This window comes from Mastigoproctus giganteus, chromosome 10 (assembly GCF_048544385.1).
Source record: "Mastigoproctus giganteus isolate SK-2022 chromosome 10, ASM4854438v1, whole genome shotgun sequence".
NCBI classification, from domain to species: domain Eukaryota; kingdom Metazoa; phylum Arthropoda; class Arachnida; order Uropygi; family Thelyphonidae; genus Mastigoproctus; species Mastigoproctus giganteus.
The window spans coordinates 39,062,081-39,089,205 of record NC_143584.1 but is presented as its reverse complement, the minus strand read 5'-3'; the positions used below and the strand labels follow the sequence as shown (position 1 = coordinate 39,089,205).

At 38.3% G+C, this 27,125-nt stretch overlaps 1 protein-coding gene across 1 annotated transcript in view; it reads right to left on the bottom strand.

Moving 5' to 3' along the window:
• LOC150078991 (multiple PDZ domain protein-like) overlaps nucleotides 1–27,125 on the bottom strand; it is a 798,800-nt gene that overhangs the window by 379,684 nt on the left and 391,991 nt on the right. Inside the window, exon 12 of the mRNA XM_090382913.1 lies at nucleotides 20,138–20,207. Coding sequence (XP_090239039.1) covers nucleotides 20,138–20,207 — 70 coding nt within the window. The remainder of the gene's footprint in view (nucleotides 1–20,137; nucleotides 20,208–27,125) is intronic.

Here is a 27,125-nt window from a genome sequence, read left to right as displayed (position 1 = left end):
ACATACCAACTAAGAAATATTGTTCAAGGTTTAGGCCTAAGTGTATGACAGATGAACTAATGAGACATATGGCAGAGAAGAGTTACAAAGGAGGTTAGGCAGGCGAAGGCAGATTACGAGAAATCTCTGGCAAGGGATGCAAAGAAAAACAGCAAAGAGTTCTTTACTTATGTAAACTCTAGAAGGAAAGGGATGAATCAGATTGGTCCACTTGATATCGATGGGTCAACTGTTGATGATCCTGCTCAGGTAGCTAACAAACTGAATGAATATTTTGCATCAACATTCACACATGAGGATTTATTCAGCGAGGAGAATGCCAGAGGTGTATTCAACTCTGGCAGTAAGCTAGAGAATATTGTAATAACTGAGAGTAAAGTGGAGGAGAAATTGTTGAAGATAAATACAAGAAAGGCACCTGGGGTGGATGGGATCTATCCAGTTATATTAAAGGAAGCAGCAAAGGAAGTAAGCAAACCCTTAGCCATAATTATGAGAGCTTCCTTGAACTCAGGGGAAGTACACATGGACTGGAGATGTGCAAATGTGACCCCAATTCACAAAGGAGGATCAAAGGGCGACACAAGTAATTATAGACCTGTTAGTTTAACTTCTGTTCCTGGAAAATTATGGAGGCACTGGTTAAAGAAGCACTGCAGGATCATCTAGACAAGACTTCAGTTATAGCTCGGACACAGCATGGTTTTGTTAAGAGGAAGTCTTGCCTGACCAATTTGATTGGATACTATGATGCAGTCACAAAAGAACTGGATGCAGGGAATAACTTTGATATTATATACTTGGATCTTAGAAAGGCTTTTGATACTGTTGCACATGGAAGACTGCTGCACAAATTGGAGCAGTGTGGCATTGGAGGCAAATTGCTGCTATGCATAAAGGGGTGGTTGAGGGGGAGAAGACAGAGAGTGGTAATCAATGGACACTGCTCGTCGTGGACTAATGTTATTAGTGGAGTCCCTCAGGGTTCAGTATTGGGTCTATTATTGTTTTCAGTATTTATAAATGATATTGATGATGGTATATCAAGCTTAATGTCCAAGTTTGCAGACGATACGAAGGTTGGCAGGTTTGTCAAGGATAATACTGACACTATGCTACTGCAACAGGATCTGGAAAGGTTGAGCAGATGGGCTGAGAGGTGGCAAATGAAGTTTAACATTGACAAATGTAAAGTACTACATATGGTAAACAGCAACCCCAGAGCAACATATCAACTCTGTGGTACTACACTGACAGTGGTAGAGAATGAAAGGGACCTGGGGGTGGTGGTGCAGGCCGATATGAAGTTGTCTGAGCAGTGCAGACGGCTACAAGAGTAGCTCATGGTGTATTGTCGATGATATATAGGAATTTTTCTAGCAGGGATAAGGAGGTGATTATTCCCTTGTATAAGGCAATGGTCAGACCGCACCTACAGTATTGTATACAGATCTGGAGGCCTCATTTCAAGAAGGATGTAGAGATGCTGGAACGAGAAGGGCAACAAGATTAGTGAATTGAACAAAGGGATGCTCTTACGAAGAAAGCTTACATTTTGCAAATTACAGTGTCTGGAGACTAGGCACCGGCGAGGTGATCTGATAGAGGTGTATAAAGCCTTGAATGGTTTGAGCATGCTCAATGCTGATGGGATTCTTCCTCTTGCTCAGAATAATCACCTGAGAGGGCATAAATTCAAATTGAAGAAAGACAGATGTAGGATAGACGTGAGGAAATTTGCCTTTAGCCAGCAGGTGGTTGGTTGCTGGAATAGATTTCCATCCCTTGTCGTGGAAGTTGATAGCCTAAATAAGTTTAAGGCTCAGCTGGACAGGTATTTCGAACGAACAGAGGGGTGAAGTGGAAGTGGTTATTTTTTATTTATTTATTTTTTTTTTTTTTTTTTGTTTTTGTTTTTTTTTGGCTTATGCTGCATAAGCTTGCTTTCTTGCATCAAATGCCCCTACTAATGCTAACGTATCACACTGACAATGGTAGAGAATGAAAGGGACCTGGGGGTGGTTGTGCAGGCAGATATGAAGTTTTCTGACCAGTGCAGACGGGCTGCAAGAGTAGTTCATGGTGTATTGTCGATGATATATAGGAATTTTTCTAGCAGGGTTAAGGAGGTCATTATTCCCTTGTATAAGGCAATGGTCAGGTCACACCTAGAGTACTGTATACATTTCTGCAGGCCTCATTTCAAGAAGGATGTAGAGATGCTGGAACGAGTACAGAGAAGGGCAACAAGATTAGTGAATGGAACAAAGGGGTGCTCTTACGAAGAAAGGCTCAAGTTTTGCAAATTACAGTTTCTGGGGACTAGGCACCAGCGAGGTGATCTGATAGGGGTGTATAAAGCCTTGAATGGTTTGAGCATGCTCAATGCTGATGGGATTCTTCCTCTTGCTCAGAATAATCACCTGAGAGGGCATAAATTGAAATTGAGGAAAGACAGATGTAGGATAGACATGAGGAAATTTGCCTTTAGCCAGCGGGTGGTTGGTTGGTGGAATAGACTTCCATCCCTTGTCCTGGAAATTGATAGCCTAAATAAGTTTAAGGCTCAGCTGGACAGGTATTTCGAATGGACAGAGGGGTGAAGTGGTTATTTTTTATTTATTTATTTTTATTTTATTTTTTATTTTTTTTGGCTGATGCTGCATAAGCTTGCTTTCTTGCATCAAATGCCTCTACTAATGCTAATGCCAGTACAGCTGCCTATGACCAAAACAGAATCATACTTTTGATTCCGTTTACTTTAGTAATAACTTCCAAAAGGTATGCAAAAGATTTAACAACTGTTTTTTAAAAACATACACATCACGTTCTTCAACAGCAAAAGGATTAATATCTGCATTAAACCGGACGTGGGACACATTAATTGAAGAATACGTTTTAGTTTTCAAATGTTGGCATAAAATTTTAAAGGAATAAGCAAAATGCTTGCTTTATTTGAGTTAAGCGAGAGGAATACAAACAGTTTTTCTGTACAACAAATTATAACTTACTTGGACTCATCAGCCTGCTTAGACTGTTTTAGATTACTTGAAACGGAAGTTTCAAAAATTCTTTTGGATCAAGAACTGAATTTGGAAATGAGACATTGCCAGCCACTAGTGCACAGCATATTGCATTATTCAATTTAGTAACTTTGTAAAGTACTGATATATAGCTTAACATTTAAAAGAAGTAAGCAAAATGCTTTAATCAAGCAAGAAGCAATAATCATGAACAGCCTTCCTGCATGTGAGAAGTAACCTGCCTCAATTTATCATCTTTCTTAGATGGAAAATTTTGATTCAGAAGTCCTTTTCATTGAGAAGTCCATTAAGTAATTTTTCCAAATATTCTTCAGATCGTAAACTGAACCAAGATATGAGACACTGTAGTGATTTTTTTCACATTTTTCTAAGTAAATCAAAGTAATTTAGTAACGTTGAAAAGTGCCCATTCAGACATTTTCAACACTTATACATAGTTAAACATTTAGCTAAAGTTGTTAAAATGCATTGAATCCTTTTTCACTACAGTGCTTACATTAATTCAAAAAGGGTTTCAATCTGTCTTTCTTAATCCCTCTTATATCTATAAAGTAGCAAATGCCCACAAATATTCAACCATATTTGGGGATGGCTGCAGACCTCTTTAAGGCAAACAAATTAATCACACGACAAATATAGCAATATTAACACCAACTGTTCTATGTCCTCTTTTAATAACCCTGCTACACCAGTTCTAAGCATACCACAGCAGAAACAATATCAATATTATGTGCCAGGCAGATTTCAAAAGGAACCTCGTGTTTTAGGTTTGTCAGGAGAAGATACCCAATATTGTGCCCTCTTTGAAGACTGGAATCAACAAACAACCTGCTTTTGATTTGATAATTTTTTTGTTAAGATAATGGAATATAACATTAAATCATTTTGATTTCCAGCATCTGTATAATTTGAAAATGGCACTTTTTCAAATTCATCGCTACCTCTTCTTTCCCTTGCTGTCCAATTCATAAATAATGCCTGTTGTTTCTGCTCTTCAACATCGACATTTTTCTGCTATACAGCAGCACCCCCCCCCACCTTATAATGCTATCTGCTTTACGCTGATTCACTATAATGCTGTTCTTATATTATAACCCGTATCTCATTATAACACTCTTTTACCAGCATACAAAAATTCAATCTGTAGATTGAATTTTTGGCATGTTTAACAAAATGCTTCATCAAATGTAGTCAATAGTATGAGAATGATAGCAAAACAGCATTAAAACGTTTCCCACGGCAACTTAAGAAAAATTTTCCCACGCTCAGAAAAATTTTCTCCCTTGCTAATTTAATTGCAACATAATTCTGAAATCAACATTTGAAAAATTGATCAAGTTAAGTAATATACAGTATTGCTTGTAATATTTCCATTATATGCATTTATCCGAAGTCTAGTCATCACTCAGTACAGTGTTAAACATTGTCCGTAACAGACACTTTACTCGAACACTACAATAATTAACGCAATGCAGTTACATTTTCGAAGAGTTAATAATGGCAGATAAGAACGAAAAAGCAACATCTGGTCATGTTATGAAGACTACAAAGGTAAAAAAAATGATTGATTTTGAAAATTAAATTAGACAATTTGAAGCAAATTGATTCCTGTCAAAGACAAGTGGATGTGTGCAATAATTTAGGAGTGGCAGGTTCAACCTGTAACAACAATTATAAAGAATTAATTTTAGGCGGAAAGAACAGCTTTTCTACTACAGGCAACTAAACTGACTAGCACCAGGCCGATTATTATGATTAAAATGGAGAAACTTCTAAATAATTTTATCGAAGATAATATCCAATGCAGAATTCCATTAATTTCAATTATTATTAAAGAAAAACCAATTAGGTTACATTAAGATCTGAAGAAAGCTAACCTGGAAAAAAATGTGGAACCATTTAATGCTAGTAAGGGCTGGTTCAATAGATTTAAAAAGTGCAATAACCTACACAACAGAGCAATACAGGGAGATGCCGCAAGTGCAGATTGAGAAGGGGCCAGAACTTTCTAAAAAAAAACTTGTTAAAATTATTGAAGAAGATTGTTATACTACTAAACAAGTTTTTAACATAGACAAAATAGCATATTTGGAAACTAATGCCTATAAGAAGTTTCATATTCAAAGCGGAAAAAACATGGCAGGCTTCACAGCGGCGAAGGATCGGTTTACTTAATTGCTGGATGGTAATGCTGCGGAGGAATTTAAATTAAAACCCCTTTTAGTTTACCATTCAAAAAATCCAAGGGCTCTTAAAGGTTTCACTAAATCAAACCTACCTATAATTTGGAAGGCTAATATAAAAGCTTGGGTAACCAGACCTCATTTTGTTGATTTGGTATTGTGAATTCTACTGTCCCGCAGTGGAAAGGTATTGTGCGAAAAATAATCATGATTACACAGCAATTCTGATCATGGCAACGTGCCAGAATGTCCAAGACAGAGCTTAGAAGACTTGAACCATGATATAAAAATTTTTTACATGCCTCCAAACACTACATCTCTGGTCCAACCAATGGACCAATGTGTTTTTGCCACATTGAAAGCTTATTACATAAAGGAACACCTTTTCCCAAGCTATTAAAGTCATCAACACTAATGAAAATGTACCTAACCTAAAGGAGTTTTGGAAGTCCTACAACATTAAAACTGCCATCTACAGTATTTCAAGTGCCTGGGATGAAGTGACTCAGAAAACCATGAATGGACTGTGGAGGGAGGTTTAGAAGGATTGCATAAAGGATTCCCAAGAACCTGATGATTTGGTTGACAATGTTAAAGCACAAATTGTTAAGCTCAGAAAAGAAGTAGTATCGGAAAAAATTAGCAATGAAGACATACAAGGGGCGATCAACAACAACATGGATGGCCTCCACGAGAGATCAGAAGTCAGAGTAATCCCCAAAAGAAATATATCATCTTGCCTCGAAATCGGAGTGTCACCAAAGATAAGCATAGGAGCAGAAGAATCCTTTTTGTGGGATATAAGACAGGACTAAATTTTAGAAGGATTGAAATCAACTAAGTTCTCTTTATAATTACACAGAGATCGGCATTTAAGGAATTGGTATCAGATGTTCAAGAAGTTGAAGCTGATTGAGCAGGGTGAGGTTCTTAAACTGGAAAGTGAAATGCAGTCTGCTATCATCAGTGAAACTATGGATAGAATTTCCGGTCAATGGAAGAAGGTCATTAATATACAAGAGGAAAAGAGTGGGGGAAAGAACTGAACCTTGGGGGGACACCAGCATTAGTGAAGAAGTTAGAAAACAGAGAGCCATCTACCATCATCCTCAGTGAGCCAGTTAATGAGAAAACTGGATAACCAATTACAAAAGGCAGTTGATAAACCCTAAGTTATTATTATCATATGCTGTAAGAAAGCCTGAGGCTTATTCTGCACCAGATTTAAAAAAAAAAAAAAAAAAAAAAAAATTCTGAATTACCCTGAGAGAGAGAAGAATCAGGAGGGAATCACCAAAAAAGAGAAGACTGATGATATACAGCTCAGGATCCTGAGTGTGCTGAGCCCATACTCACCAGATGTGAGCGCTGGGGTTACAGCTTGTTTACAATACCTTAATGCCAAACACAATCGATAGCCTTCAAGATAATGTCAAGAGCAACTGCTTGTGTTTCTCTGAACTTTTACATTGAATTTGTCCATAAATGGGTAATATAAGACAGAATATCACCAGTGGATTGACACTGATGGAATCCATACTTGCGATCATTGATCAGACGGAAGGTTTCAAGATAGCTTAAGAGTATGCGGTTAATTGATTTCTCCCCATTACTTTAGAAAGAGTAGAAGTAATTGCAATGGGAGTGATTTGTCACCCATTTTAGGAACTGGCTGGATATGAGCAAATTTCCAAGCAGAAGGAAAGACACCTTTGGAATAAGAAAGTGAAAAAAAGGCAGCAAAGAAAAGGAGTAAGTTCAGGAGCACAGACAGGTTTTGAGAACAAGTGGAGAAATACCATCAGGAACTGTGGCTTTCTTAGCATCAAGATTCGTCGAAATTTTTCTGACATAATTTTGATGGAAGACCATAAGAAACAGTGAATGGAGCATGATGGAAATGGTGAGAAGTGCTTTACCAAGATCATTAATAAATGAGTTGGAAGAAAAATGGGATGCTAGCAGGTCAGCTTTATCCTTGGCTAAAGTGACAATAAAACCATCTGGTTTTGACAGAGGTGGGAAAAAATTGCAGACACTAGCTCTGGCAAGAGACCAGAATGGTTGGCTACCATTAGGGAAAGAATCAAGTGTTCTACTCAGCCTGTTCAAAATCTAATTTGGACTGATTAATAACTGCTTTACATTAATAACTGCTTAAAATGAAACTGAAGAGTTGGAAACAAGCCAATTACAATATGCAACGTTCTTCTCTTGAACAGTCTTCGACATTTATTGTAAAACCAAGGTTTATATAAAGTTCAAGATTTTAAAGTGATTCCATTCCTACAAGAATAATTTCACTGACATAATCTGAAATTTTGACTTCAGAAGTTTTGAAACAGTAATCCGACTAAGGAAAAGAACAAAAGAAGTATCACAGGTCATCCCATTTTGCATTCTTGTAATGCCAAACAACATGAGGTAGGGAACAGCCATGAGATAAAGGCTCCATTCGAGAAGAATGGAGTTGTGATCTGAGGAGCCCAAAGGACTAATCACTTCAACTGTGTACTTAGAAGGGTTGTTTGTGAGAAAAAGATCAAGGGAGTTGTCTGTGTGGCCAGTATTCTGTGGATAAATGAACAATCTGTGCAAGGTCATTAGTAATTTCAAAAGCCACAGAATCTTGAAAAGTTGGGTCTGTATAACTAGAAGATGGAAGCCAGCTGGAGTTGTGAACACTAAAATAACCAAGGAAAATTACCTCACCGTAGGAAATTAGACTGGAGAAAGTCGAGTTGCAATGAGATGAAGCCAAAGATTTCGAAGTGATTAGTGGAGTTGGGAGAACAGTAGAGACAACAGATGAATTTGAGAGAATGAGGTAGAGAGATTTTAAGCCAGAAAAGATCGAAAAGAGGAGATTCCAAATTACCAAGTCTCTGACAGGGAATATCGGAACAGTCATATGCACAAGTACCACCCTTGAGGCAAAAGTAATCATACAGCGAATAATTTGGGCAAATGATGAGAGCAGTGGTTGAATCAACCAACAACTGAGATTCTGTCAGAAAAAGTACACGGGGTTTGGCAGACTAAGTGGGAATGGACATCACTGAGATCAAAACTGAGACCACATATATTTGTGAAATGAACTAAAAAGTATTTCAGAGGTTTAGATCTTTTCGCAGAAAAGTTTGCTCTATTATTTTGACAATTCATTGTGTATTCAATAGTAAGAAAAAGTTGGTGGGGCGGGGCATGCTGTAGGAAGTAACGAAATTTTTGGATATGGCATATACATGGTAAGAATATACCCAGATCGTTAACATAACGTGACCTCGACTACTACTACTTGGACACACTACTTGGACTCCCTCCAGTCACTATCTGGCAGAGTCGAAGTAGCAAGATTATACACTAACTGATCCGGAAGCCCCTATAGAGTTACCGATAGGTTCGGTGTGGTGTACTAACTAGCAGCCGGCCTGCGAACACCATTTTAGAGCTGCACCCTGAAAATGTAAGGAAGTTTGGATCTCGCCATGGTGTTCATCATAACCTCAAAGGACTTCAATCATACTACGTGACGGAAGAGATGGGGAAGGATTGACCAGAACTTAGCTCTGGGGACTAAACATAGGTTCCACAACTTCAAGCATCCAATAAGCAAAGTGATGGTATTGCACCAACTGATACTGTCATACTGAAGTAAGCAAAGATATAAAGAGAGGATGTTCTCAGGGCTCAGTTACTGGTCCTTATGGATAGGGTGATGGATGAGTTAGGTCAGAACTACATTGGTTTCCATGAGATAGCGTATGCTGACGATCTGTTAATCATGGTTTATAAGCAAGATCCCAGATAAAAGAACATACAGTACAGATCATTACAGATTTGTCGGATTGGTCACGATTATATAAACTCCAGATATCTAAAACTAAGACTGGGCGGATGCTGCTAAAGGGACATTTGAGTCTAAATACGAGCCCATTTTTTCGATCACAAGGAATTTCCGTTAAGTGTAAGACTGAAGAAAAATATCTGGGAGTGTGTATATAGGAGAGCAAATGAATTTTACAGAATTCAATACTTAATTTCAAATTAAGTATTTGAAAAAATAAAATATGGGTTAAAATTAGCATTAGTAGAAGTATACAAAGCAATAAAGCAAGCCTATACAGCATCAGCCAAAAAAAAAAAAAAAAAAAAAACCCCAAAACCCTTCCCATTTCACCCATCCATTAATTTCAAATGCTTGTCTAGTTCTGCCTTGAATTTATTTAAGCTATCAACTTCCAAAACGACAGATGGAAGTTTGTACCAGCAATCATTGGCTCCACACATATCTTCGACAACTGTCTTTCCTCAATTTCAATTTATGACCCCTCAGGTTTGCAATCTGAGCAAGTGGAAGAATCCTATCAGCACTGAGCCTGCTCAATCCATTTAAGACCTTATACACCTCAATCAGATTTCCTTGCAGGTGCCTAGACTCCAGATGCTGCAATTTACAGAACTTACGCTGTTCTTTGAAAGAGCACCCTTTTGTTCAACTCACCAGCCTTGTTGCCCTTCTCTGTACTCATTCTAGCAACTGTACATCCTTCCTAAAATGAGGCTTACAAGACCTGTACGGAGTACTCAAGGTGTGGCCAGATTATTTCCTTATACAAGGGTATAATCACCTCCTTATCCGTGCTCACAAAATTCTTGTATATCACTGACCCCATGACCTACTCTGGCAGCCTGTCTGCACTACTCAGAAAACTTCATATCTGACTGCACAATTATCCTCCCCCCCTCCCGGTATTTCATTCTCCACTACCCTGAGTGCAACAGCGCCCAGTTGCTATGTGACTCTGGGGTTACTGCAACCCATAGGAAGTACTTTGCATTTGTCAATGTTAAACTTCAGTTGCCACTTCTCAGCCCATCTGCTCCAGCAGCATGTTGTCATTACTGTTATTAACAACTCCACCAACCTTTGTATCATCTGCAAACGTTGACATTAAGCTTGATATACCTTCATCAATATAATTGATAAATATAACACAATGATGGGCCCAACACTGAACCCTGGGGGACACCACCAATAACATTAGATCACAAAGAGCTGTGTCCACTGATTACCATTCTCTGTTTTCTCCCACTCAACCATCCTTTTATCCATTGTAGCAACTTGCCCTTAATGCCATATTGCTGCAATTTGTACAGCAGTCTTCCACGTGTAACAGTGTCAAAAGCTTTCCTGAAATACAAGTACAGTAAACCAGGGGTTACGTTCCTGAGAAATGTCGCGAATACCGAAAACGTGAATACTGAGTTATGGCTCCCATAGTAATAAAGGGGTTTAGTTCCAAAGAATGAAATATATATAAAAACTTGTCTAAAATTTTGTCTATGTATGTATTATATGTACCTTCATAATATGACTATGTACATTGACAGCACATAGTGAAATGCAAGCATATGGCATCGAAATGAAAATAAGAAACAATTTAATATTAAATATAATAAAATGCCTTTGCTAGCAAAAAAACTTATCCCACCAGTGCTATCACCAGTTTCGCTAAAGTGTTGATAAAGGAGTTTTGCCTTTTCACGAATGATGAGTGAACTTAACGGAATTTTATTTCGAGTTAGGTCTTCTATCCACAGATTTAAAGATTATTCCATTTTTTTCTAATTTAACATCACGAGTTACAGAGCAAATTTTTGAAGCAATTAGCGCGTTTTCACGGACACTATGGCAGATTTTTTTCTTCCGATTTTTTGATTGATCGCATCGTTGATTCATTGATTTTATAATGTTTTGCCACTGAGGAGACACTTTCACCATTAGAAAGTTTATCTAATAACTCAATTTTATTCACTAATGTCATCACCTTCTTTGATATTTTCACATTTCTCTTGTTATTCGTAGCCATATTTTTGTAGGGGTTAGAAAGAACTTTTCCACAATAAAGTCACTTTCTTCCGTTAACACACTCGAAAAAGTCTGTATTACACTGCAAAACGGTAGATTTATCATTTTTGTAAGCATATCAATTTATAAATTGATAAATTTATTCAATTTATAAGCATATAAATTAAAAGTAAAGGACGAAACCTTCCATGACAAGCACATAACACATACTGAACAAGGATTAGCAAGAAACATCCACGCTCGCGATTTTGTCACCCCTCTTCCTTCCCCCCCCCACCCACTGAGCGCTGTTTTTACCGGGAAAGATAATTTTAGCCACGTCCATATTTTTTTATGGCAGAAAATATTCACGGCACTTTAAAATTCACATTTTTTTTAGGTTTCATTTTATATTAAATCGGCGATCGCGAATACAGATACCGTGAATAGCGGGGGTTTACTGTATATGATATCAAAATTATTTTTTTGCATCCAGCTCCTTTGTGACCATGTCATAGTATCCAATCAAACTGGTCAGGCAAGTCGTCCCCTTTAACAAACCCACTGTGTCTGAATTATTACTGCAGTCCTGTCTAGATGATCCTGCATGCTTCTTTACCCATTGACTCCATTATTTTCCCTGTAACAGAACTCAGACTAACATGTCTGTAATTACTCGTGACACCACCCTTTGATCCCCCTTTTTGAATTGGAGATACATTTGCACATCTCCAATCTGTGGGGACGACTTGAGTCCAAGGATGCTCTCATAATTATGGCTAAGGGTTTACTTACTTACTTCCTTTTCCACCCCTCCTCTAATATAACTGGATAGATCCCATCCACCTCAGGTGCCTTTCTTATGTTTAACTTCAACAATTTCTCCTCTGCTTTGCTCTCAGTTACTACAAAATCATTAAATCCCTGTTTGATAAACATCTGGCCCTCTCTTCCTTGAATTCCTCATGTGTAAATGTAGATGCAAAATACTCATTTAGTTTGGCAGCTATCTGACAATGATCATCTACAGTCAAACCAATGATATCAAGTGGACTAATTTCATTAATCCCCTTCTTTTTATAGTTTATATAGGTAAAGAAATCTTTACTGTTTTTCTTTGCATCCTTTGCCAAAGATTTCTCATAGAAGAATTAATAGGGTTGATTAGGGTATAAACTGAAGAGCACTGAATATGTTGTATGATTGTCTCTTTGTACTCATCATCACTTATACTCCTATGGATTGGATACATAGAATTACAAATTCTGTTTTTAAGAAATACATATTCCAAACACAGAGGTTTGCTCTCCTAGGCATAAGTAGAACATGTCGCATAGTCTCTACTGAGACCCTACAAGTTATATCAGGTAAGCCACCAGCAGACATACTTACAGTCCTATCAGCTTTAATGCATTGCACAAGGAGAAATATTAGAACTATATTGAACATTTCTTCATTTCCTGCATTGGGGAGAGCATATTTAGGAGTTAATTTGAAGGATGAAGCGTTAGCAGAGACATATGATGCAAGAAAGCAAGCTTATACAGCATCAGCAAAAAAAAAAAAAAAAAAAAAAAAAAACCTTCCCATTTCATCCATCCATTCACTCCAAATGTTTGTCTAGTTCTGCCATTAACTTTTTTAAATTGTTGACCTCCACTACAACAGATAGAAGTTTGTTCCAACTATCAATCTGAATTTATATCCTCTCAGGTGAGAGCAATTCTGGAGCAGTTAAAGCTAATTTGGCAAGAGGTGGATATCCTCTGAAAAGGGACATATGATGTTCTTATTCTTACCAAGAATGGATATATTGGATACCTAGAAAAAATCTTAGTAACAGTTTGGCTTGAATGCATCCTTCCTAATAACGGGATATGGACTTGCTCTGTGACTGTTTCAACTTGGTCTAGTAGACAATGGGCTGTGTATTTGTGGTCAAGAATGAACTGCAGAGCACATAATGCTACAATGTAGCAATTACGTAGATATTCGAATGGAGTGGGAACATTTAATAAGCGGCTTAGAGAGACAATTTATGGATCATGTTCGCAGATAGGAGAAGGTTCACTAATTTTAATAAATTTGTAGTTTCTGTGTTTAAAAGGAGGGCTCAACTGATGCTAGCTAGTAGAACCTGCCTGCTTGCTTGAAGCTGAAGGATCTATTGAGGATGCGCCTCGACATCTCCTAATCCTGCTCACAGGATAGGAATTGCTAATCCTAAATTAGGATAGGATTGCACCACGACATGTGGCATCTACAAAGGTTGAAAATTGCCTCCACCTCTTTTTTTTTTTTTTTTCTCTCTTCTCTTTTATCAATTTCTCTTAACTTTCTTTTATTACAGCGGGTCCCTTCTCTGAGCCCCTGCTGCACTTCTTCCCTTCCCCACCACCCCTAACTTTTCCAGCTATTTTTTATTTATTTATTTTATTATTATTATTATTTTTTTTTTTTTCATTTTCCTTTTCTCCTAACTTTGCCTATCCTGGAACTTTGTTCCGGTATAGACTAGCATGAAGGTAGTAGATCATTGCCGCCTCCACGTGGCGGGGATGAGATGCTGTGACCACGTGTTGCTACTTCCCACTTGCTAAGAGCCAGTTACTGGCCGACTACATAACAACAGAACACATCATAACATTTACACACCCAACACACTACATACAAATGGCCGGTCTTGGCGTGAACCTCAACACAAGGAGTACAATACGTGGCTAACGGGGGAAACCCCTGAATATACCCCCCATCTCTTATGAGGGCTGTATACTGATTACTGAGAGTTTTATAAGAATCTCTCAGTGCACCACCTCATTTTGTGGCCAAGATGTTCTGGCTATTTGAAAATGTCTCCTCACCTGTTGTACCCTTCTCCTGGGTATAGTCAGTTCGGGGCACAACCAGGGAACTACCGTTCCTCGGTTTTTTCCGCGGGATAGAGAGAATTGCTGTTTTTGTTAAAATGTTTATCATAGTCAGTGCTTGCTCGTCAGGCTACAGTTGCCTGATCTAGATTACTCATTTTCCTGTTTTTGCAGCTCAGCTACTGTATGTTCTGCGAAAATCTGCCAATTTGGCTTTTTAAGGTTATACCTTTTGATATCCAACAGGGAGTGTTGAGTTGATTGTAATTGCCTGTTTAGTTTGAAAGAAATGGCTCTATGATCTGATGTAGTCCAGGCTGGCTGGACACACCAGTCTGTAATTTTATAAGCTATTGAATTGGCAGCAAGAGTAACATCAATGTCACTCCCCCATATGGTATTGCTAAACGTTGGGAGGTTATTTGGTTGGTTTAGCACATGAAAGGGTGAGGTGGCTATATAGTCTGAAAATATCTGGCTGGTGTGTGTGTGTGTGTGTGTGTGTGTGTGTGTGTGTGTGTGTGTGTGTGTGTGTGTGTGTGTGTGTGTGTGTGTGTGTGTGCGCGCGCGCGCACGCTCTGTCTTCTGTACGGCTATGCCACAAGGCTGACCGGCAGTTGACACCAGCACATACTATGATATTTGCAGTAGGTATTCAATAGCCAGGTTTATATCTTCACCTGGTCTGGAATACAGTGGAATAAGGTAAAACTGTCCTACAGCACGGGTGATATGGACACACACACTCCCACTGGGGAGTAGAGGTGACCCACCTTTGTGACTGTAAGGTCAGTATTTTTAACTACTATTGCTGTAGAAGGGACATCTGAGGTGATTTCTATTATTTTATAGCCAATTGGGTATCCGTGAACCCTACCCATATGTGTGTAGGACTCTTGGAGTACCAAGATATCTATATTATTTTCTTCTAATTTGAGTTTAATCTGATCTACAACAGCTCATGCTCCTTAAGCATACAACTGAACGAGATTTAGAGCCATAGTCACATTTATGTTTTCAATCTGGCCCGTAGTTGGTCCTAGATTGTATAAGTTTTGACATGTTTTTTATTAACTGGGGCATTTATCATTACTGATACTATGTGTATTAGCATTATCAGAGGCATATGATGCAAGAAAGCAAGCTTATGCAGCATCAGCAAAAAAAAAAAAAAAAAAAAAGACTTCCATTTCACCCCCCCCCCCTCCGTTCGTTCGAAATACCTGTCCAGCTGAGCCTTAAATTTATTTAGGCTATCAACTTCCACAACAATGGATGGAAGTCTGTTCCACCAACCAACTACCCGCTGGCTAAAAGCAAATTTCCACACATCTATCCTACATCTGTCTTTCCACAATCTGAATTTATACCCTCTTAGGTGATTATTATGAGCAAGAGGAAGAATCCCATCAGCATTGAGCATGCTCAAACCATTCAAGGCTTTATACACCTCTATCAGATCACCTCGCTGGTGCCTAGTCTCCAGACACTGTAATTTGCAAAACTTAAGCCTTTCTTCGTAAGAGCAACCCTTTGTTCCATTCACTAATCTTGTTGCCTTTCTCTCATTCCAGCAGCTCTACATCCTTCTTGAAATGAGGCCTCCAGACCTGTATACAGTACTCTAGGTGTGGCCTGACCATTGCCTTATACAAGGGAATAATCACCTCCTTATCCCTGCTAGAAAAATTCCTGTATATCATTGACAAGACACCATGAGCTACTCTTGCAGGCTGTCTGCCCTGCTTAGTGAGCTTCATATCTGCCTGCACAATTACCCCCAGGTCTCTTTCATTCTCTACCACTATCAGTGTAGTACTACAGAGTTGATACGTTGCTCTGGGGTTGCAGTTTCCGATACGTAGTACTTTACATCTGTCGATGTTAAACTTCATTTGCCACCTCTCAGCCCATCTGCTCAACCTTTCCAGATCCTGTTGCAGCAGCATAGCATCAGTAGTGTCCTTAACAATCCTGCCAACCTTCGTATCGTCTGCAAACTTGGACATTAAGCTTGATATACCATCATCAATATCATTTATAAATACAGAAAACAATGGACCCAACACTGAACCCTGAGGGACTCCAGGAGAGTTAACATTAGATCACGATGAGCAGTGTCCATTGATTACCATTCTCTATCTTCTCCCCCTCAACCATCCCTTTATCCATAGCAGCAATTTGCCTCCAATGCCACACTGCTCCAATTTGTACAGCAGTGTTCCATGTGCAACAGTATCAGAAGCCTTTCTAAGATCCAAATATATAATATCAAACTAATTCCCTGCATCATAGTCTAATCAAATTTGTCAGGCAAGACTTTCCCTTAACAAAACCATGCTGTGTCCGAGCCATAACTGAAGTCTTGTCTAGATGATCCTGTAGCGCTTCTTAAAACAGTACCTCCATTAATTTTCCTGGAACAGAAGTTAAACTCACAGGTCTATAATTACTTGTGTCAGCCTTTGATCCTCCTTTGTGAATTGGGGTCACATTTGCACATCTCCAGTCTATGGGTACCTCCCCTGAGCCCAAGGAAGCTCTCATAATTATGGCTAAGGGTTTGCTTACTTCCTTTGGTGCCTCCTTTAATATAACTGGATAGATCCCATCCACCCCAGGTGCCTTTTTTATGTTTATCCTCAACAATTTCTCCTCCACTTTCCTCTCAGTTATTACAAAATCATCTAGCTGCTCACTGCCAGAGTTTACTTCACCTCTGGCATTCCCCTTCCTGAATAACACCTCATGTGTGAATGTAGATGCAAAATACTCATTTAGTTTGTTAGCCACCTGAGCAGGATCCTCACCTGTTGAACCATCAATATCCATTGGACCAATCTGGTTCATCCCTTTCCTTCTAGAGTTTACATAGGTAAAGAACTCTTTTCTATTTTTCTTTGCATCCTTTTCCAAGGATTTCTCATAATCTGCCTTTGCCTGCCTAATCTCCTTTGTGACTTGGTTACAGACCAACTTATATCTATCATAGGATTCCATGTCACCCATTAATTTATGTGTGTCCCATGCATTTTTCTTCTCTGCCATAGGAAATGTCATTAGTTCATCTGACATCAATTTAGGCCTAAACCTTGAACAATATTTCTTAGTTGGTATATAAAGCCTAGTAGCTTCCATGATAAGTTCTTTGAATGCTTCCCATTTTGAATTTGCTGTTTGTAACATCATCAGTTGGTCCCACTGTATAAAATTTAAATACTGTCTCAGACCATCGTAGTCGCCTTTACGAAAGCAAAAACCCTTCCGTTTACCCCTGATGGTAGTTACCCCTTTGAGTAAATCACACTTCAGCACACTGTGATCACTGCCACCTAGTGGTTCCTTTACTTGCAGATTCTGAATGCAAAGCATAGTCAGGCAGGCATGCTGCCTTGCAGGTAGCATATTTTGGCTGCTGAGACTTATTTTTGAAATTTTTGTAATCGTGGCCAGCTGCTGCACAGTGAGCACACACAGGTTCTTTCTGACTGCAGTCTCTGGCAATGTGACTATGTTTATGGCAGTTAAAGCATCTTTGGATAGGGAAATGTTCCCTAAATCTATGACTCGTCCAGCCAGCATAGATTCTCTATTGTCTCTGAAATACCTTCCAAATTTTTGGTGTAATTTCTGCAATTATGTTGAGCTGACCATTCCTTTTGTTTTTTGTTGCTCCTTTCAGCAGGAACTCAGCAGAAAATTCATGTATTGTCATTTCATTGTTTTCAAAGTTTTTGCAGTAGATGTCCATCATGAATTCTTTTTCTATTACTGACATAGGGATATCAAAGATTATAATATTTGGGTTTTTCCCTTTTGATTTTTCAGGGAGCAAAGCCCAGTTTTTCCACTTCAGGATGGTTTTCTATTGCTTTCTACCTCAATCAGGACTCCATTATTCCTGATTTTTCGCATGTTGTTTATCTTTATTTCTCTCAGATGAGGCCTCAACTTTGTTACCACTGTGTCCTTAACTGCCTCACTGGTTTTACTGGTAGAGTCACTTTTTGCTTTCAGAATAAGAATGTTGCTTTCCTTGTTTATATTAGGTTGCTTTGTAGCTTTTGTTTAGCTCTAGTTATTTCCTGTTTGCCATTAATCTTTGTGCATTGGGCACATGTTAATGTGTTCATAGTTTTATAGGTGTTCTCCTCGGTTGTAATTCTCTAATTTAGATATTAACACTTGGTTCTCTGTGTTTAATTCAATCAGGCACTGCTCAAGCAGTGACCGACAGTTCACTATCTGCAGTCTAACTGCAGAAGTAATCCCGTTGATTTGCTTGTGCATATATTCTTCTAGATACACTCTGGTTTCCTTTGCTTGTTTGTTAGGGTCAGCGAAATTTGTTAAGTAGTCTAGTTTTAGTTCTTCTTGTCTTTTGTTGCATCTCTGGAATTTCCAGATAGTTTGAGTTTTCCCTTTCCTGCCATTCTTAATACTGAGGAGGTCAGCTATCCAGTTCATTACCACTTTCCTCATTAATAGAGGCTTTCTCCCTGAGCACTCTAACTTCATTTTCAGAGGAGTCTTTTTAAGTCATTGTTCAGGATTTTGTCATCATTTGATTTTTCAGCCATAATTTCTGAATTAAATTCACTTTCGCTGCAATAAGTCAATTGCTGATGTTTTAAGTAGTGGCTTGAAGTACTTATTTCCAGTGTAGGCCCCACTAGAAGTCAAAAATCACGATTTTCCAGTTTTGGCGGGAAAATGCCAGTAGGCAAAGAAAACTCTTATAAACTAAGTATAAGTTAATTCTGTCATTAGCATTATATTTCCCATACAAAATAACCTTATCACAAGCAGTTTGAAGTATAATATGTTCAAAATTTTTGAGCTTTTGCAATGTACTCAAATAAGTGGCTATGCCAGTGGGTTCACTACCGCTGGTGCTGTAGCGATCACGCTGAGCAAAAACACCCTCAGAGGAGCAAAAATCAGCAAATACAATCACAAAAATTATTCTTACCCAACTTAATTTACTTACCTTCATCTGTGATACTCTTCAAAACCCAGGGTGCTGAGCTGGATATGATCAGCCTTCTCTTTCTTGGTGATTCCTTTTTACTTCTGACACTCACAATCTCTCTCTCTCTCTCTCTCTCTCTCTCTCTCTGTCACACAGGGTAACTCAGAAATAATTTTTTGGCTGATGCAGCATAAGCCTCAGGCTTCCTTGCACCATATGGCTAATAACAATAATAATAACCTGAAAAATCGCAGAATGCACAATATCGTTTTCAATCGCCGTCCGCCATTTACGTCAAGTGTTCAAAACGTACAATGCAACATTATGGAAATTATAATTCCTTATCAAAGTTAAAAAAATTGCATAATTTTATATACATGATATTAATTAACAAATCCATAACCATCCTGACTTGCAAAACACCAAAACAAAGTAAAAAAAAAAAAAAAAAAACATGAATTAAGTAAAATTATATATTTCAACATAATAAGAGGGGAAAATTATAAGAGTGGAAAAAAAATTACTTACATTAAGGTTATTAGTATATTGAAACCATTCTTATACCACATGAAAATTAATACTATAGTTTATTAGGCTGTTTGCCTACATTACTATACATTAATATAACGTTTTGGGTATCTTAACGACTAACTATATTATTTTATTTATTTGTTTTTTTTTTTTTTTTTTTTTTTTTTAGAGCATTAGCAACTAAGGCCATATTGCTCCGGGATATGCGGTGGCCATTCCCTGACCTTTCCACATCCTCCGTATTTGGTGGTGATGGGCTCGAACCCCGGTCTAATCAAGAAGCGTGTGCTACGCACTGCTGCTCCTTCCCACCTGGCTACGGATGCGCCTAACTATATTAGTCCTTCACTCACTATATTACTTACATTATTATAAAGCTGATCGTTTCAAAAAAGCTTTTAGTGGAGACATAGGAATATTATTCCTACACCCACATTTGAAGTCAATGTCAAGAATTTTAATTAACTCATTCATTAAAACAATGTTAATTAAACTAATATTATATTTTATGAAACCTAAGATATTTACAAAATTTGGCTGCCAATGTAGTCAAAAATCCTAGTTTTCCCAGTTGTGCATGCATGCATATGTAAGTGTTTCATGTCAGAAGTAAGGCTTCTTTAAATAACAAATTATTCCATTTGAAAAATCTAATGTTAAAAGACAAATAGGAAGGAAAAACAACTAACTTCTTCATCCAATTGGGAAGGAAACTGTGTAAGAGGTTTTACTGCCATATCTTCTAATGCTCCTTCTCTCCTACAAAGAATGAAGGGAGAAAAAAATTTAACTGAAAAGACATGAAAAATGAAATTGAAACAACTATTTTATCAGAAATGCTACAAACACACTCTACAAAGCTCAAATTTTACACATAAACCCACACTTGCACCTTAACTTAGAAGTTCCTATCTCCTAGTCAAACAATTCTCCCTAACCCAAACATACACACATACCAATCACCTAAAGTCTGTATTAACAACAATATCGGGCTGACTCATTTTTAAGGTGGTTATTTTTCAAATATTTCTGCATATTTATTCATCGTTAACCTTTACAATACTAATAAGAACATTCAAATTACAACAATATTTAAAATTTTAAAAAGACTACTTCATTACCAATAGGAGATATAAGGGTTGTTTATGGATATTCTTCCAGTAACTACGGCCAATGATGCCTAAATATGATGCAATACCAAACCACACTATTCTTAGCTGCACATCTAAAAACAATGATAGAGCTAGCATTCAAGTCCCATACACGAATGTAGAATTTCAGCCAAGCCTTTCTCTACTGCACCTCCAAGTCAGGTTATCAGTTTTACATCTAAAACAAAGTCCTTAGAACCAGAATTTAAGTCGAAATATATAATGCAATGTCAAACCAGACTATTATTAGGTATACACCTAAAACCCTGAAGGAGTTAGTGTTCAAGTCACCTATGTAGCATTGCAACCAAGAAATGGCTGTTTTTGTTGTCTAGTTGTTCTATGACAGAGGCTTTAGGGTTTAGGTTTACTTTTTTTTTCTTTTTTTTTTTTGATGCATTAGCGACAAAGCCTATTATGCATATGACAGGGTCGTTGAATCATTTTTTTTCTAGGAGCCAACACAGATAAAATGCTGAAAGTTGTGGGCCATACGGGTTGCTGTAGCACACAGGATAAGGACCATGAGACCGGTTCCTTACCACTGATTATGCATTTTTCAAAACATAATTTCATTTTTGCTATCTACATTCGAATTTGCATTATTAAAGAATAGATATTTTAAAAAAGTCGTTGTGAAACTATATTTTGTGGCATGCTAGTTTTAACCTCATGGGATGCATAACACTTGAAGCCTGTTATGTTGAAGATTCTCAGGGAGACGGGAAATGTATTGTGCAAAAAGAATAAGTGGAATAGGACCAGGGTATGTCTGCCAGGGGCAAAAGTTGATGACGTCGTAGAGCAGAAGGGCGATATTCTTTTATGCGTTGGCACAAATGATATTAAGAGTAGGAGATCTGCAGACTTACTTAAAAAGTAGAGGTCAATATTGAAAAAAAAAAAGTCTTGACTTAGGGTTAAATTTGAAAGTGTCTGCAATTCTGCCAGAACACAATAAAAGGGAACATATCATGAGAGCCTTGTCAGTCAATTCGGCCCTGGAGACACTGTGCAAGGCTCATGGGGTAGAATTTTTTTCAGAATGGTCTGTGCTTGTGAACAGCAGAGATTGTTTCTACAGGGATGAGATACACTTAAATAAAGAGGGTGCAAGAATATTTGCTGATACTATCAAGGCAGTGTTAGGCGATTCAGAAAACTGCTAGCCTGGGGAGAATCATAGTCTAAGAGAATAACAGCAGCCACAGGAAGAGGTAAAAGTGATTCTTGCACTGCTTCTATTGGAATGAGCAGCAGCCTGGAAAGCGAGGTGCTGGGAGTCATCATGTAAAAAGTAAATACATGGGTGTGTCAGGATAACTAAGAGAAAGAATAGGTGCATGTATACTTGCATGTACACCAATGCTAGAAGTATAGTACATAAATTTGATGAATTTGAAGTGCTGATCAAGACATCAAAGGCAGATATTGTTGAGATATCAGAGCAGCGGTGTCAGACAGATGTAAAGAATGCAGAATTGGAAATTGGGGAGTACAATGTATACAGAGAGGATAAACAGGATAGAAAAGGTGAAGTGGTCATGCTGTTAGTTAAAAAAAAACAAAATCTAAAGAAGCACATCCAGTTGACACAGGCGGACAGTGCAGTGTTGAGTCAGTTTGGTGTGACATAAGCAGTGGGAAATCAAAATTAAGAGTAGGAGTGTGTTATAATAACTCTGATGAGTACAACAAACAACTGTACAGAAAAATAGAGTGGACCAATAGATCAGATTGTCTTATATTGGGGAATTTTAATTTCCCAGATATAGACTGGAACTTGTGGGTTGGTCATTCACACAATAGCAAGAATTTTGTGGATTTACTAGATGACTGTTTTTTACAGCAGCAGCATGTTCAAGAGGCAACTAAAGGGAGTCTCGCTCTTGATATGATTATCACCAGCAATTATTCATGCATTAAGAATCTGCAGATTAAGGAACCACTAGATGGCAGTGATCACAGTGTACTGATTAGCATTAGTAAAGGCATATGATGCAAGAAAACAAGCTTATATAGCATCAGCCCAAAAAAAAAAAAAAATCCTTCTCATTTCACCCATCCACTCGCTCCAAATGTTTGTCTAGTTCTGCCTTGAATCAATTTAAGCTATCAACTTCTACAATAACAGATGGAAGATGTGGGATTTACACAAAGATGCAACTACCATCTGGGGTAAAGGGAAGGGTTTTTGCTTTTGTAAAGGTGACTACAGTGATCTCAGACCATTTTTAAAGTTTATACAGTGGGACCAACTGATGATGTTAACAAAAGCAAATTCTAAACAGGAAGCATTCAAGGAATTAATCTTGGAGGCTACTAGGCTTTTCATACCAAAAAAATGCATGGGATGCATATAAATTATTACGAGATACATATGCCCAGGGAGGGACTTGTTGAGCCATTTTAGTATCTGAGGCAAGAATGAAAAATTACGCCCTACTGTTAATCATGGCAATATTGGCAATTATTTAATCTTTCTTTTGGTGCCCCTTTCAGATTTTAATCTGAGACAAGAGCCTCGTTCACCTCACACTTGGCATGGCTCTGAAGATGACTATGGTAGATATAAGATAATCTATAATCAAGTCACAAAGTTTAGGCAAGCAAAGGAAGATGAGAAATTTTTGATAACGGATACAAAGATAAACACTAAAGACTTTAAACACTAAAGACTTTAATTATGTAAATTCTAGAAGGAAGAGGATGAATCATATTGGTCCACTTGATCAATGGTTTGATTGTTGATGACTCTGCTCAGTTAGCTGACAAACTGAATGAGTATTTCGCATCTATATTCACACATGAGGAATTCTGTAGGGAAGTGGAGGCCAGTGGTTGTGTTGTGTTTGCTTATCAAATTCTAACAGTGAGTTAAATGATTTCGTAATAACTGAGAGCAAAGTGGAGGAGAAATTGTTAAAGTTAAACATCAGGAATGCACCTGGGTTGGATGGGATCTATACTATAGTTACATTAAAGGAGGCAGCAAAGGAAGAAAGCAGGCCCTTAGCCATGATTATGAGGGCATCCTTGGATTCAGGGGAGGTCCTCATGTACTGCAGATGTGCAAATATATCCCAAATTCACAAAGGATTGAAAGGTGATACAAGTAATTATAGACCTGTTAGTCTACTTCTGTTCTGGGGAAAATAATGAAGTCACTGGTTAAAGAAGCACTGCAGGATCATCTAAACAAGACTGCAGTTATAATTCAGACACAGCATAGGTTTGTTTAGGAGAAGTCTTTTCTGACAAATTTGATGATCAGATACTATGATATGGTCACAAAGGAACTGGATGCAAAAAATAAATTTTGATATCATATACAGTGGATTCAGGTTAATCAGGGCGGCCATTTTTTTTTGGGACAAAATTTGAAGAACAGAAACAAAACAGGCATTTAGCCTGAATTTGTTCCGCTTATTTGGGCCAACTCGCTGCTTAATCGAGGTAGTGAAGGTCATGAGTCAACAACAAGCTGTATGTAGATGGCACTCCCGCTCATAACAGAGAGATCATACAGGTAGCAGATGAGTCAGTTATTTCAAAGTCTTGCTGTAGGGTGGTTGTGTTGCATTTGTTCTGTCGTGGTAATCGAATTCTGGTAGAAATTTTGCCATGTAAAGATTGGTCACTTTTGCAACAAAACGCTATTCTTGACAAGATAAAAAGTCAACCTACTAACATCAGTCATCATCAGCTAGCAGAGATAATTAAGGTGCCAAATTCTACAATTTCAAGACTGCTACAGCAAGAAAAACTTAGAGATGAGGGGATATTGCGCACAAGTTTAAATAAAACATCTCAAAAGCAAAGGAGGGAAAGCAAATGTCCAGACATCGAGGACACTTTGAATCAATGGTTTTCCACTGTATCTAAACGAGATGTGCGTTCGGTCCTTGAGGTTGTAACAGACATTCTCTCAGATATGCCAGACAAGCTGTACTTGCTACCTGGGAGACTAAAACGCTGAAGGAACTGATATTCGGGTGACACTCAAGTCAAGTGGACCCAATTTCGGCGAAGTCTGGTCTGTGACAGCCAAATCCTCTGCTTGCACCTTCACGATGGTGGGACTGTTAGTAATCCTGAGTAGAACCTCCATGCACAAGTACGTGGTGGGTGACCACCCAGGTGTGAACCAACGTAAGCAGGGGCGAGGTGTGGTGCTCACACCACATGGAGGGACGCCGCCCTTCTATGTTACCAGGCAGTACTAGGTGGTAGATGACTCTCATCAACCGGTGAAATACCACCACTCTGCATATTGGAGGCTTGAAGTGGTGGAACCCAAGTTTAGTCTCTAGAGCTAAGTTCGGGTCAACCCTTCCCTATCTCTTCCATCATGCAGTATGATTGATGACTTTTGAGGTTATGATGAACGTCGTGGCGAGATCCAATATTCTTACATTTCGAGAGTACAGCTCTAAAACGATGTTCGCAGGCCAGCCACTAGTTAGTACACCGGACCAAACCTATTGGTAACTGTCTAGGAGGCTTCTGGATCAGCTAGTGTATAATCTTCCTACCTCCACTCGGGGCTTAGAGGGGAACAGGTATCCTGTGTGTTATCAGACACTCAGCCTAAAACACTGATGGATCCAATATCTCTCTATTACAGAAGATTTAGGAGAAGTCCGGTTGGCCTGCCTCCCTAAAATCCACTCATGCACACCTTCTCGATGGTAAGCCCTGTTACATCACTTAGGTGGCAACGAACATGTAGAGTGGTTCTCTTCAAGACGCCTGGTCAGCGTGAAGAGGAAAAGACCACACCCTCCAGCATATGAAAGCACGACAAAACAAATGGCCCTCAGTCCCCAGCAGCTTTCAGTCTCCCTCTTACAGCAACGAGAGGATCAGAGTGGAAGCAGAGGGTGCTAAGAATATCTGGGTACGACCAGGCTGCCATGCACGGAAACTGTACTTGGCCTGTTATAACGTAAGATCACTCATCGGTGAAGACAGGATATTAGAGCTGGAAAAGTAATTAGAAAATGTGAATTGGAATATCATCGGTTTGGCTGAAACAAGAAGAAATGAATCACTTATAAGTTTATCAAGTGGAAATCTGCTGTACACCAATGGAAACAGTGAAAGGAGTGAAGGTGGAGTTGGGTTTCTGGTCCATAAAGATTTTAAAAACAACATTTTGGAATTCAAAAGTACATCACCAAGAGTGTCAAGACTAATACTCAAGATTTCAAAGAGGTACAAGATAAAGATTATAATGATATATGCACCAACATCGAGCCATGATGATGAAGAGGTTGAAGAAATGTACACCAAAATTGAGTCTTCTAGATGAGCAGAAAACCGACTACACTATTATTATGGGAGACTTCAACGCTAAGGTTGGAAAAAGACAAAACAGCGCAGAAAAGGGAACTATAGGAAATTTTGGAATTGGTGAAAGAAATGAAAGAGGTGAAAGACTTGTGGAATTTGCAGAATCTCAAGGAATGTCAGTAATGAACACTTTTTTTTTCAAGAAAAGGGTGAACAGAAAGTGGACATGGAAGAGTCCAAATGGATTAACTACTAATGAAATCGACTTCATCCTCACTAACAGAAGATATAATGTGAATGATGTTACAGTCCTGAATAAGATAAATGTTGGAAGTGATCACAGAATGGTAAGATGTACCCTTGATATAGATGTAGGAAAGGAAAGGAAAAAACTGACTCGAGTAAATAATACAAAGATCTTTGAGATAACAGAAGAGGAGAAAAAGCAGTATGTACTGGAACTTAAGAACAAGGTTGAGCTTCTGCAGACTGCTGAGGACCAAGATATCGACGAGGAATATTACAACTTTTTGAAAGTGATAAAGCGCAAGAAACCTATAGGGAAAAAGAAATCCAAAGAAGAAAAAATTAGTCAAGAAACACTTTTCATGATGAACCGAAGACGACAAATGAAAAGCAAGAAGAACACTGACAGGGAGAAAATTGAGTATACTGAGTTATGCAAAGCCATTAGAAAGAGACTCAGAGAGGACATAAGAAGATTTAACAGAAGAAAAGTAGAACAAGCATTAAGGGAAAACAAAGGATTTAAATCAGCAGCCATGGTCAGTAATACAGAAAGACAAATGATACTGAAACTGAAGAATAGCGATGGTGTACATATAAACAGCAGACAAGGCATAATTCAAATAGCAGAAGACTACTATAGAGAATTATACAAGGAGCAGGGGAATGATGCCAGCAGTGGGGAAGATGGATTGCAAAGTAGCAACACATACGACATACCCAATATTCTTCCTGATGAGGTAGAACATACATTGAATAAAATGAAGAATCAGAAAGCCCCGGAGGAAGATGAAGTTTCTGTAGAGTTGTTAAAATTGGGAGGAAGAGACATAACACAAAAACTGGCAAGGCTCTTCACAAAGTGCATTAGAAAAGATGTGATGCCTAAGCAGTGGAATAATGCAATCATAGTTTTGCTGCATAAGAAAGGAGATAAATCAGAAATTGGAAATTATAGACCAATTAGCTTGTTATCCCACATCTA